This window comes from Corylus avellana, chromosome 5 (genome assembly GCF_965113065.1).
Source record: "Corylus avellana chromosome 5, dhCorAvel1.hap1.2, whole genome shotgun sequence".
NCBI lineage: Eukaryota > Viridiplantae > Streptophyta > Magnoliopsida > Fagales > Betulaceae > Corylus > Corylus avellana.
Genome location: NC_142494.1, coordinates 5,995,270 through 6,008,514, shown reverse-complemented (window position 1 = coordinate 6,008,514; position 13,245 = coordinate 5,995,270). Strand labels below are relative to the sequence as shown.

Here is a 13,245-nt window from a genome sequence, read left to right as displayed (position 1 = left end):
TCGAATTCTTGTGTTTAAAAATTTTGCAATATTATCCATGTGTTATGATTTTTCTGTTTAATCCTGACAACTACACCAAAATACTCATTTTTTTTAAAAAAAAAAAAAATCACTAATGCTATTATGCTAATGAGCATTTCCATTTTTTTAAAAAATTAATTAAGGTAATTTTGTATTTTTATAAGTTTTAAAGAACTACAATGAACATTTCACCTATTAACCATTTGATTTTGATAGGAGTGATATTGAAAACTTTTAAAACATGAGAACCCAGCATTACAACTTTTTAACTTTTCTATATCCATTCCCTCTCCGTAATTCACTTCTCTTTCTATCCTCTTCCCGCATTTAAGAGTCTACAAAATAACCCTAAGAGTAATGCTACATCCTACATTCTTATTTCACTCCATCCTCTTGGCCACATTAACCTATTGAGATATAGGAGTGATAAAAGAGGATTAGAATTGTCATTGAATCCTCTCAAATATAATGTGACTTCTAAAATCATTATTGAATTTGAAATGATTATTATTGAATTTTGATTTATTTGTAATTTTAAAAACTATATCACATTTGAAAATTGCACATGAGGACTTTCTAGTCCTCCTTATAGCACTCGTAGTATGTAGCATTACCCGACACCTAAAACAGAAAATTACAAATGAAGAAAAGTATGAATAGAAACCCTCGGCTCGGGCTACCTTTCGCACAAAGTTGCAAATGAGCTTTGTAGATATCTAAAAGGTTGCCTGGTTTCATAATTATAAATTACTAAGAACAAAATTCTAGAGGTAAAGGTTCCATCTCCTTTGTATTCATTCATTGGGGAAAAAAAAAAGCTTGGTTAAGGTATTCTCAAGAGAGAGAGAGAGAGAGAATCAGACAAGACTGCACCTAGTACGAGAATTAAATACAGATGAACAAAAGAAACTACATAATTGATCAATGTGGATCTTACAGGCAGGCTCTCTCATCCTGAATGAAATCCACCCATGATCCTTGCTAACTTAAAAAAGAAAGAATAAACGCCAATCCACACTTGGTTTTATTAGGAATCCAAATCCACATGTTTGTAGCCAGTCCATGGCTACAACTACATCAAGAGTGATTGCAATGCTTTATCACTTTATTGCAAAGATAGAATAACTAAGTAGAATCAGCACTTAAAAATTACTTTCACAATTCTATGATGCTCTCAAATAAAAAATCCCCCGGCTCTCAACAAATTACTACTAAGGATTTAGAAGACATTACTAGCATGATGGCTGTTATGCTTCAATTGACCCAAATTGTGACCAAGCCATTATGTAGACGAGCTGGAACTGAAAAATTATATTGGAAATCCAGGACTAAGACAAATTACTGATTAGGGAAAGGGCATGCTCTTGATAGAAGCCGATGGATGAACGGTTGAATAATTTAACTGAGATGGGAAATATCAACCTCATCAGGGATCCTAAATGTATCTGCAGCACCAAACTTCCTAAACTCTTCCCCCTCTTGTGCAGAGTCTTCTTCATTGCTATCTTCTTCCTCATCATTGTTATGGCTATGTGTTGAGGGATCACGGACACTTTTAGACCTAGACTCATGGGTGGCAAGCATGTTCACTTGGCCAAGGTGAGAGATTTCTACCACAACTGTGTCATCGTCAACTGGGAGTGGTTGTTTCCAAGGTTCCCCATCAATTCTCATGTATGTATGATCATATGCAGCTTTGTGAAACTCAAAGCGAATTCGGTGCGCCTGATGCCCAAAGAAAGACAAAAATAAGAAAAACAAAGGTGCCATTCAGTGGGATTAAGTTATCCTTTTATTGAGTTATCCAAAACAATATAATTCAGATGGTACCTTGTGGAAGTCATTCATCTATACACCCAAACCTTATAACTAAGTGATACCTCTTTCCCTTTAATAAAAGGAAGGTTTTAGGTTTAACCCACAACAACAGAGTCATCTCTCTTAAGAGAGCCATTCTCCCAAGGACCAAAATAAAAATGGCCACTTCTCCTCCACACAGGTATTTCTTATTTTTGTGGGGCGTGAGCTCATGAGTTCAATCCCATGTAGAGACGTAAGTTGTGTTTAACTAAGGTTAAATATATATAATAAAAAAATAAAAAAAGACTAACAAGTCAATGGTCATTCTCCTCATTACCATGATGTATATGGAAACTTCTGATGTTTTTGGAATTTTAACTGACCATCAAGTTAGTGATTCTCTTAGCCATGAGGTCCAATCCCATATACCGCCAAGTATACTGATGTATAGCTTATAAGGCTTGTGAATTCATCCGAAGTCGTGTCATTTCTTGTGCATGATTCTTTTGTGGGATTTGTGACTCTTGACTTCTCTAGGAAACTACGAAATATTGAGGCTAATCAAAGTTTTATTTCTAACCTGTGCAAGACGAGTCCCATGTCCCTTTGGGGCAAGCAAAACAAGCCCGTGCCAACCATCTCTAAATCCAACAATCTCAAGAAGGCCATCATCTACATATGGCGGAGTCAAGTCCCTCTGTAATTCATATTCCATTAGGATATTTTTATTAGATCTATGTAAGCAGAAACAACTAGCATGAAATTAATCAAGATCGACACATGGATATTGGGGTGGGGGGAAGAAAAAGGAAAAGAATAAGTATTGGGAGCAACATCACGGCGCATGAGTGTGCTTGGTGTCCCCCAAGGATTTAGTCCACCAGAAAAGCTAGGCAAGTTCAAACATATAATAGACCTGATGCTGTATTTACATAAAAAGAAAAAAGAAAAAAAAGAAGAAGGATTAATAGAAGCATAATGAGGTGTAATTTTGGAAGTCATTAGATTGAAACTTACATAGAGCAGCAGAGAAAACATATTTAAAAAAAAATTAAAAAAAACCTTGTTTGATTACCAACAATTATGAAATAGATCTATCCCATTATGATAGCAAATGAATCTGAGTAATGATATAAAGAGGACTAGAGTTATCCTAGAGTTTTCCCGACTATGATGTGGCTTTTAAAATGATCAATAGATCGAAATTCAATAATGACGATCTCAAACTCAAAGATGATTTTAAAAGCCACATTATATTTGGGAGGGCTCTAAGAGGACTCTAGTCCTCCTTATATTATTACTCGATGAATCTTGTAATGATCAGAGCAGTAGTGACAGAAAAACAAGATCATTCTTTCTATATTCCACCAACCAAGAAATTGAGAGAGTATTTACAGGAGCGTAACTGGTAAAAGGATGGTGGACTATAGATTAACCCTTTTACATGAAAAAAACAAAGAAAAATAAAAGAAATTTTATTAATCGTGAGATCCGACAAACTAAAGCATTGGGGCACCGTAGATAAATAGATGCTCGTCAGGCATTAATATATGGGAATGACTAATAAGACACTTCTTCCACATCATTGTGAGTGCAAACAGCACAGGATGGAAAGTCCAACAACATCCACGGAAAATATTATATGTTCTTTTCTAAATTGTAATACAGAGTAGATGGGATTTTTTTTACCTGCAAAACAACTTCCAACATCTACGGAAAATATTTTTCCAAAAAGTAAAAGTAGATAGACATGAAATTCATGTAATTTCCCATTGATCACAGTAGCTAAGATTGCATCCATATCTCATATAAATAAAGAACGTATGGAAGAAAGCTCGACGCATGACCTTTTTCTACAAACAATATACTGCCCAAATGGTCTATAAGCTGTAAGCAGCAACTAGAATAAGCAAACTAAACTGAATTTGACGAACTGATACTTTACCTGTGAGGTATGTTGAGTTCTTGCCACGGACCATGTTTCTTCATGATCTTTACTTTTGCAAGTTGTGCTATGTTCCTGTATTAAAAGAAAACACTTAAAATTTACTAAAACTGTTAAAAATAGCTAGCAAACCTACTTAGGATCCAACCAAGAATATGGACAATAGGACAATGACAGACAACCAGATATGTCGCATCATCTATTTTGAAATGACTGGCAGTGGTGCAAAAAATGGATGAGGGAAGAAGACACCATTGAAGAACAGGGGAATGATTCTAAGGACTAAAACTCGAACAGATTGAATACCCTAAGGAGTCAATCAAAACACAGCATTTTTGGGGTGATTTGTTGTCCTTTTTTTTTTTTTTTTTTAAATTTAAATTTTGATGACATGGCATGGTGTGGCAAACCAGAGTTGTTCAAACAGAGTAGTCATGCTGACTGTGATATTGTGAGACATATTGGCTTTTAATTGGCTATTAGACAGCATGGACGTTAAAAAATTAACAGAGCCCTAGTGGAAGGATCTATGTGATAATAATTGGAACTGTGGGGAGTAAATTGATAAAACTTAAACCTTATGGAGTGATTTGATAAAAAGTGATACCTCAGAGACCTCATAAGCATTATATTTCCTTGTTTAATGAGCCATATCTTTGTACTCACCCGGAAGGATGAAAAAGTGGAGCCATAAACCATCCTTGCGTACATCCAAGCTTTGCATAAGTACTCTGATTTTGAAAATTGAGTAATAATAATAAAAGGAGGGAATAAGTAGCACTTATGTTTAAGAAATATAACTTTAATGTGAAAACATGCAGGAACCCGTTAATAACTAAATGATAACAAGTTCCTTAACAAACCAATAAAAAAAAAAAAAAGCACATTTTGCAGGATTTACATCAGACAAGGTTATGTCAAATTCCAAATAATTTATTTACAACAAATCAAACAAAATAACACTGTATGGAAATATTGTAAGAAGGCTAAAGAATTCATCTTTGTACATAACAAAACTCCAATCTTAGGGCCTGTTTGGTTGTTTCATGAAATTTTAATGGCTCTATTAATTTTGTCTATAGTATCCAAGGCAAACATGTATATCTTCTTCTGAGTCCATCAAAATAAAAATTCTCAATTTATAAGTTGCATTATTCGTAGTAACAAATTTGCTCAAAAAAGTATATACAAAACATAACAAACCAATTTAAATGTCAATGGGACAACCAGGGAAGCCCTCAAAGGACGAAAGGCATAAGAACTATTTAAACAGCATTGTTATGCAATACAATCCCATCCAAGTTTCTCAAAGTGTAGGTCAAGCAAATTTGGAGATAGAAACCACACATCCATCATCAGTCTTCTAGATTTAGCAAAGAACTTAAATGCATTATCAACTGTTAACATCTTAATAAAGAAATTAATGCAAGTCATCAGAGAAGTACCAATCAAGCTACATAAACACTGCATAAACTTAGACAAGGAAATTATAAGGAAAATTCCTTTGAAATTACTTGACTTTACTCTTGTACAAAAATACGATCACAATTATGGTTAAATAAGGCAAGAACAATCACACAAAATAACACCAAGATTTAAGTTTTCCCTCGATGTGAGGTATGTCCACTGGCGAAGGCAATCACGAATAAATTCACTATGAAAATGGAGTACAAAAATATAGTAGAAAGAAAATCACTCAGACCCCAAAGCCCTAATACATCCAAATCTCACTATCACACAATAGAGATTTTTCTCAAATGAGAAAACGAAAGACAGGAATACAACCTCTTCTTCCTTTGCTTGGACAAGATGGTAGCTGGTCTCTTCTATTTTTTTTTTTCTCTTCTATAGTAGCACCATTTCTTTTTCTCTCTTGTTTAGGCTCCACCAAAGCCAAAAAGAAAACAGTCAGCGCCCTCTTCTATCACACACAGCAGCCCACCTTTTCTCAAAGTTAACAGCTTGATTTTGTGCGACTCTGTGTTGATTGTCGTGTGGCGCTTCAATCCCAAAAAGAAAATAGGATCCTCCTTTTTCTTTCATGCATGGCAAGCAATAAGAACTAATTCTCAACTCTGCGGCTCACACTAAGCACCCACTCTACAAGGTTGAAAACACAACCTTATATATAAAGGGTAAAGTCGGTTAGTAGCCCTTCCTAATACAAGTCTATCTTGGATTTGTCTCCAAAACCCAAAAGCAAAAAGGAATAGCAGTAGGGCCCACACATAAGATTCAAGGCACACCGTCAACATATACAAATGTGGACAGTGATACAAAGTCCATATCTTTTATGTATGATTATAATCAATTGACCAAAAGTGGCAAGCAGATATTTGATCATGGAAAAGGTAGACATATCACTGCATTCTATAAATTCTTATTGTCTTGCAGGCGTTCAATGCAATTATCCATACTAAAATGTACATTCCAGGCACATCCATGCCACAAGTGTCATCTGAATATTTTGCTTATTAATATCGTCCATCAAGCCATCTAATTACAAATATGTGTATTCTCAAACTTCAAAAACGTCTCAGTAAATCCATATGGAAGAGCAACTGACATCAACAGTTGACATCCTACCCTCAAAAAAAAAAAAAAAATCTTTAATAAAAGTATTAGATTTCTTCATTTAATTTTTTTTTTTTCTGAAAATCATAATGTAGTAAATTACCAAACACTGCAAGAAAAAATAAAAAATAAAGAGATTTAACACAAAAAAGTTCTACATGTCCATTTTGAGTATAAATATTGTAGATGTTCAAGAATCAGCATTAAAAGGACAGAAAGAAGAGCAATACCTGATTAATTAACTGGTTCTTAAATTTTTCAGGATGCAACTTTCGCTCAGAATGAAATGCGTATGAAACTTGAGCGTCCATTCCTGCAGACAACAGATCACAAGTTATTCTAAAACTTGATATACTGATGAAAAGTCTACAAGATAGTTAAAAGATTTTAATCATAAAAATTAAGTGGGGAGTAAAGAAAGAAAGAAACTTATAATTCTAAGTTCCTAATCTCTTTTGTTATAAAATATAATGATGAACAAGAGGCAATTAACTGAAATTCCAAACTAACGCTCACAAAGGAATTTAATGTTTCTATTATTGGCTGTTATTTTATAAAGATGTCATATGAATAACTAGGCTCCTTTTGAATGCTAAAACTTATCTCCTCTACAACATCATATGTATTGGTTTAACTCTTACACAGAAAAGAAGATAAGTGTTAAGAAATCTGAGGAAAAAAGGATAAAAGGAAAGGAAATTTTGAAATGCGAAGAATATTAGACATTGTAATACACTTTAAATGCATTCATAATTAGGAAAAATAAAAATTTTACAGCCTAACTATGTTACAGTTTTTGTCCAGGACTCCAAGGGAGTACCCTTACCCATGCTAAAGTAGTTCCAAAATCCCCCACGAAATGTGTGGCAACCTTCCTGAGGAGACGACAGAAATTTGCACGTTAGAATTTAAAGAGCACAAGAATGCAGTATATACGAAAAGGAGACAACTTTCCAAAATGAAAGTCAAGCAACAAAACAGAATGTTATTTTTTATGGTTTATTGTTTCTTCTGCATGCCACTACTCAAAATTCAAGTTGGGAATATTTATTCACAGTTAATACAGAAATTGAGATTGAGGTGCTCAACGTGGTTAGTTCAATAATGATCAATTGGGTTTGAGAGAGATTTCATTAAAAATATAAAATACTAGTGAAAGTATAAGTCATTCTACATAATAAAGAGGCAGGTAAAACCACGAAATACCATAAGAAGAATTATTGTATTTTGAATCATTCCATATTGTTCTCATAAGAAAGTTGCCACCTGTAACCAATAGGGAAGGTCCTTTAAAGATAGCATGACTAGATGGTGCTGTAAATCATATTAAAATTCTGCTAACCCATGAAATTTATTTCTTGCTCAAATCTTGGCTGAGACAGATAATTTTGTTTTTTTTGATAAGCTGAGACAGATAAATAATAGTTGTAAAATAAGGCCTAGGCATTTTTCGAGCCAAATCAAAGAATCTATCATATGAACTCAACATATCACAAAACAAGCATTGCAAACTGTAAAAGAGACTTACATCCACTCCAATGTTGCCACCCTAATTTTTATTTATTTTTTAATATTAACTTTAATGTCATAAGCATCCCACATGAATGACATTCAGCCTACTTTTTTGCATGATTGCCATAGATCTGCACATGCCTAGAAAAAGAATCTTGTATTTGGCTGTATAGTTGTTGTACATAATAAGTTGGGTGAACCTGGTAGACAACCGGAGACATTCACAAAATAGAAGTGCATATATTCAAACATTACCATTAAGGATTTTTTTTTTTGATAAGTAACATTACCATTAAGGATTTTAATAAGGCAAATTATTAAGACACAAAAAATTTAATATAGGGTGAAGGGAAAGATGGTTATTTTTTATTTCATATGCTTGCGTGCAAGATATAGTTTCTAGATTTGGTAGCAGCACAGGGTTAGAGATATGTTTTAAGTTCTTTTAGGTGCAACATAGTGACTAGACTATTACCACATTCATTTCGTCTCCCTCAGAGACACGATGAAATGCATGCAAAGAATGTGGTAGCTCAAGAGGTGCAATGGGATCACAGGAACCTTCTTTTGGAGCCCTCATCCTCATGCAAATATGCCAGCTGGATCACAACAAACAAAATCAATAACTATATATTGGGTGGAAAAAGGTAAGAGAAAATGAATGAATGCAAATGTTATGAAATGTGAACTAGGCTACCCTGTCCATTGTCCAGATGTAAGCTAACAGTAACTATTACCCGTACACAGAAGACACCAAAACCACCCCCTCCCCCCCAAACGCAAAGAAAGAAATATGATAATGAATATTTAATCGTAATCTGAGATTCAGCAACTAAATTGGACAGACACACAATGCAGGAACTAAGGAGCACAGCCGCAAAATGGCGGTTTAAGATTCAGGCACTAGATTCGAAGATATCTAGGAATTGATACTTTCATAAAGCATTTTCCCTCTACAAAATGGCAGTTCAAGATTAAGGCACTAGATTCAAGGACATCTAGGAATTGATACTTTGATAGAGCATCTTCCAGAGAGCAGAACTAAAATTTATGAATAATAAATCACCAAGGAAATAATATAACATAATTAGATCTAAGTCATCCAAGCAGCAACATAATGTGTCTATTTTAAATGCTTAAAAAAGAGAAACCATGCTAGCTGCATAACTTGTCTATTTTCATTTCCTTGGCTTTCATTACTTGACTCAAAAATGATTTCACAGAATGACGATTTGTCCCTGGATTCTTCTTTCCCTGTAAAAGCAAACGAGACATTACACATTTGACATGCCCAATTCAAATTGTCAACGCTCTTATTGCTTAAACATCAAATTGGAGAAACTTCATGGAATACACACTAAAATACAGACATTGTGAGAAACGTGAGGCTTTAAAGGATAATAAGCAAGCTTCAGAAGTGGATGATGACATATCTTCCAGCTCAGAGATAGCATTAGCAAAGTTAAGAAAAAGTTTCAGATGCTACTGGCTACTGCAACATACAAGCTGACATGATATATTTAAGATGCTTGACTAATGACTGTGCTAAACCATAACAGTAACATAGAAAGTATACAAGACATTCATATTAGAAATGTTTGCATGCAAACGCAAACAGATAGTTTAAAACTACAGCATTTGAGCTTGGAAAACCAAGATGGCTCATCCAGTCATTATAACATTTTAGAGATACTCTGAAGTTATAAACCCTACTGAGACAGGTTATTTCTTACCCATCCAAATGCAAATGGAAGATTATTTCCTGTTCCCAAGGGAACTGTAGCTATTGGTGGTGGATGGGATAATTTTAAATCACAAACAACTCCAAGAAGCCATCCAGCTGTTCCGTCACCACCTGCAACCTAAAAGGGCAACTACAAGTCAGGAACATCAAATGGCAACAGCATACAAGGCCAATAATAAAATGCAAAATTAAAAATCTTACATATAGGAACCATACACCAAAAAGTATCAACCATTACTCAACTCACAATTAATCTCAGCCTCTCCTTAATCTTAACAGCAAACTCATCTCCATTGAGCTTTTCTAGATTTACATAGATTCTGCGCAGGACCTTATCAGGGGACTCTTTCTCCAGATCAAAAACCTGAAAATGAAATCACTTTAAAGTCAGCCCTCAGGACACAATAAATGATTAATTATAAGAAAGCTACCACACTTCACATGAGACTAAAGGCACCTGATTTTCATTTAGAAGGCTGCGAAATGTGACAAGAAGATCCCCGCCCAGCTGACCGCCACTCTTGGAATTGACGAACACTACCACTGGACATGGGGGCACAGGATGAACATTCACAACCTTCGATTCAGGTACAAGTATGTAAGTGGGGATTTTGAAATCCTTCAAGAAATCAGACTCGGAATTAGAATCTGCCATTATTTCTTCTATCTGCAGTATCACATCATTGTAGGTTATCAAGCTTAGGGACCAACAAATAATCAAAACACACTCTCTCTATAAAAAAGAACATGAGAAAAACCATCCACACCACCAACATATTTCACAGCCAAGAACAAAATCTTTATTTCATTAGAAACATGCAACACTGACTCAAATACTTCAATTCCAGGATCCACAGGAGATGAGCGGACCAAAAAAAAAAAAAAACTTTGACAGTGTTATCAAAATTTTAGTATGAAATAACAAAGTAGGCTCATCTTGACTACAAAAAGGGCAAAAAATGAATAAAGGAACAAACGAAGACAACAAATTCGTGAACTACGAACGTGTATTAGTAATAGTTCATACAATTGAAACCCAAAAGACCATTTGATGGTCCTTTGGTAATTTTTTTCCGATAAGTAATATGAAATTTTGGTAATAAGAGAATATACTTGTGCATACGTGGTCCTAAAATCAACAAAAGAAATACAAAAACACTATCAATAAAAGAACTTCATAACAAATTTCATCTCAAAATAAGACTTCTCAAAAGTGAGAATATTCCTCTCTCTCCAAATCTGCCACATAAGAAAAAGAGGAGCTGAGACTATTTGCATCTTTTAGACGAATATTTTGCAAAATTGAATAAAAATTCGAGAATTCCTCGCGTAGCTTTCATTTTCTTAGCAACCAAACAAATAAGGTTCATATCATACAATTGACAATCTAAAACAGTATTGCCAGTGTGATTCTTTGAAGCCATGACATGAAATTCACATTGGAATTGACAGAGGCTAAGCCTTTGTCGATCCGGTTCAAGCGAAAGAACAGTCAAAATTACCTGGAAAGCGAATTCTTGGGAAATCAAGTGGAGGGATCAGATTCTGATTTCAGATTCAGCTCGGAATTCAGGTCCAGAAATACGTGTTTTTCTAAGAAAAGATGAGGTACAGAGGGACGCGTTGACCTCTTCAGAAACCTATAACTACGTGAATCTTGCACCAAAATAATACTCATAAATTAATTATTTAAAGAAAAGAAAAAAGACGGAACATGAAATAAAATTTAAAAAAAAAAAAAAAAAAAAAAAAAAAAAAAAAGAAATCAGAGTGCATTATTGTAAATTATCTACTCAGGAATGTGAACATAATCCAGAGGAATTATTGCTGTTAATCAACCTGAAGGTGACATTTAAAGGAGGAAATTGCTTGGTATTTTCACAGGTATGTTCTGTTTGTGACCGTGGGAGTGGGATCTTCTTTGAATGGATAGAGATATTCATCAGTGTGACATGTCGAATTTTCAGCTCTTCAAGTGCACTGGGCCCCGCTGGCACGTGAAGCATTATTAGGTTATGGTTGGAGATGCATCATCATCGGACAAAGTTGTTTCATAATTAAAAGGGTAATTATCTTTTGTGTGAGTAGTAATTTTTGGAAGAGACGTACTTAGAAGTGTAAGTACCTCGGTGTTAAAATATTATTTATTTTTAAATAATATTTTAACATTGGCGTATTTGAACAGATCACTACTCTTTTTGGTTTTTATCAATTATAGGGTCTTGACACTTTTTTTATGAATTACTAACTATGACACTTAGATCTCATCAAACTACTAACTTATGACACTTTTCTCCATTCGGTCAGTGAAAAGAGTTAAATCTAATGGTCAACGGTCATGTGACTTGCATGTGTCATTTTTAATTTTTTTTTTTTTTTTTCTATTTTTGCCCTCAATTCAAATCAATGAAATGATACTCATACTATTCTAAATCCTAATCCAACACATGAAAATATCTTCTCATCCCTATAGACGAAAATGCCATTACATTTTTTATTAAAACCAAATTAAAATGACCCTAATAATGTACCCGGTTGGACCTAATTGACACATACAGGAAAGCTAATTCCCCCTTGTCCCCAAGTAAATTCACCAAAAATTAAAGCCACTGACAAACAGTTCATGCACGCTGAAACTCACAACCCCATTGCCGATTCTCGCCGTCTCTCCTTCCTCTTCTTCATCTTCTTCCTCCTCCTCTTGTGCCACTTTTGGTCCCACCACTTTCTCCGAGTGGACCCCACCTCATCAGGAAGAGCACCACCATCAAGATGTCTCCTTAGACGCCATAACAGGTACTTTTCTGTATGACTTTATGTCTTGCATTGCATTCTTTCTCTCTCTAGCTTTCTTTGTGTCAGCGTGTGGGATTGTGGGGATTTTAGTTTTGTCTTGTATGTATATTGTGTAAAAATATTGAATATATATAAATGCTAATTAACAATATAATTAGCAGCGGAAATTTAATATATATATATATATATATATATATATATATATATATATATATATGTATATGTACCTTCAGCCATTGCTTTGCTCAAGCAGCTTGAAGAACGACTCCACAGCAATCAAACTAAAACTAAAACAATATTATTGAGAGGTTCTTCTAACCTATGCCTACCAGTGAGTGCCAATTGATGGAATACACAGGCCTTATTTATAGGTAGGTCAGGGGACCCTCAATTAGAGCTGTTACCTTAATTATTCCTCCCATCAAGGAATAAAAAATCAATCAATACAGCTAATTGATTCCACAAACATTAAATCATTAATTAAATCAAATACTTGTTCCACAAGAATTAAATCAGTGATTTAATTCAGAATATTTGATTGAAATCAAATACTTGTTCCACAAGAATTAAATCAGTCATTTAATTCATAATATTTGATTTACATAATAAGCTTCAAATTGGAATAGAATATTGAACACCGTAATTTTATAATTACAATAATATATGTGACATAAAGGGACATACTTAAATGGAATTTCTTACATTCTCCCACTTGGCCCTTATGACATATAAATTCCTTATGGTGTTCAGTTCTATGATTTGGCCAATACTTTATCTATTTCAACCATTCATGGAATCGTCCCACTCATTCAAGGAATACTACACACGAATCATGGCGGTAAAGCTTTTATGT

At 34.3% G+C, this 13,245-nt stretch overlaps 1 protein-coding gene across 1 annotated transcript; it reads right to left on the bottom strand.

Moving 5' to 3' along the window:
- Positions 1–1,022: 1,022 nt before the first annotated feature.
- Positions 1,023–11,498, bottom strand: DGK5 (diacylglycerol kinase 5). The gene is made up of 14 exons (XM_059593393.1): positions 11,436–11,498; positions 11,099–11,252; positions 10,054–10,263; positions 9,844–9,960; positions 9,586–9,714; positions 9,021–9,106; positions 8,328–8,451; positions 7,167–7,215; positions 6,571–6,653; positions 4,433–4,497; positions 3,767–3,841; positions 2,656–2,743; positions 2,402–2,518; positions 1,023–1,746 (listed from the first exon to the last, which is right to left on the bottom strand). Exons 3-14 carry the CDS (start codon positions 10,249–10,251, stop codon positions 1,420–1,422), a joined length of 1,458 nt encoding a protein of 485 aa, XP_059449376.1. The 5' UTR covers positions 10,252–10,263; positions 11,099–11,252; positions 11,436–11,498; the 3' UTR covers positions 1,023–1,419.
- Positions 11,499–13,245: the final 1,747 nt, after the last annotated feature.

Bases quoted from the DNA above. Each gene is read 5' to 3' on its own strand.
- DGK5 (XM_059593393.1), bottom strand. From the start codon at position 10,251: ATGGCAGATTCTAATTCCGAGTCTGATTTCTTGAAGGATTTCAAAATC. The intron at 9,715-9,843 runs GTGAGTTGAGTA...TTGCCCTTTTAG, and splicing joins AGGAGAGGCTGAGATTAATT to GTTGCAGGTGGTGACGGAAC. The intron at 9,107-9,585 runs GTAAGAAATAAC...TTGCTTTTACAG, and splicing joins TTCCATTTGCATTTGGATGG to GGAAAGAAGAATCCAGGGAC.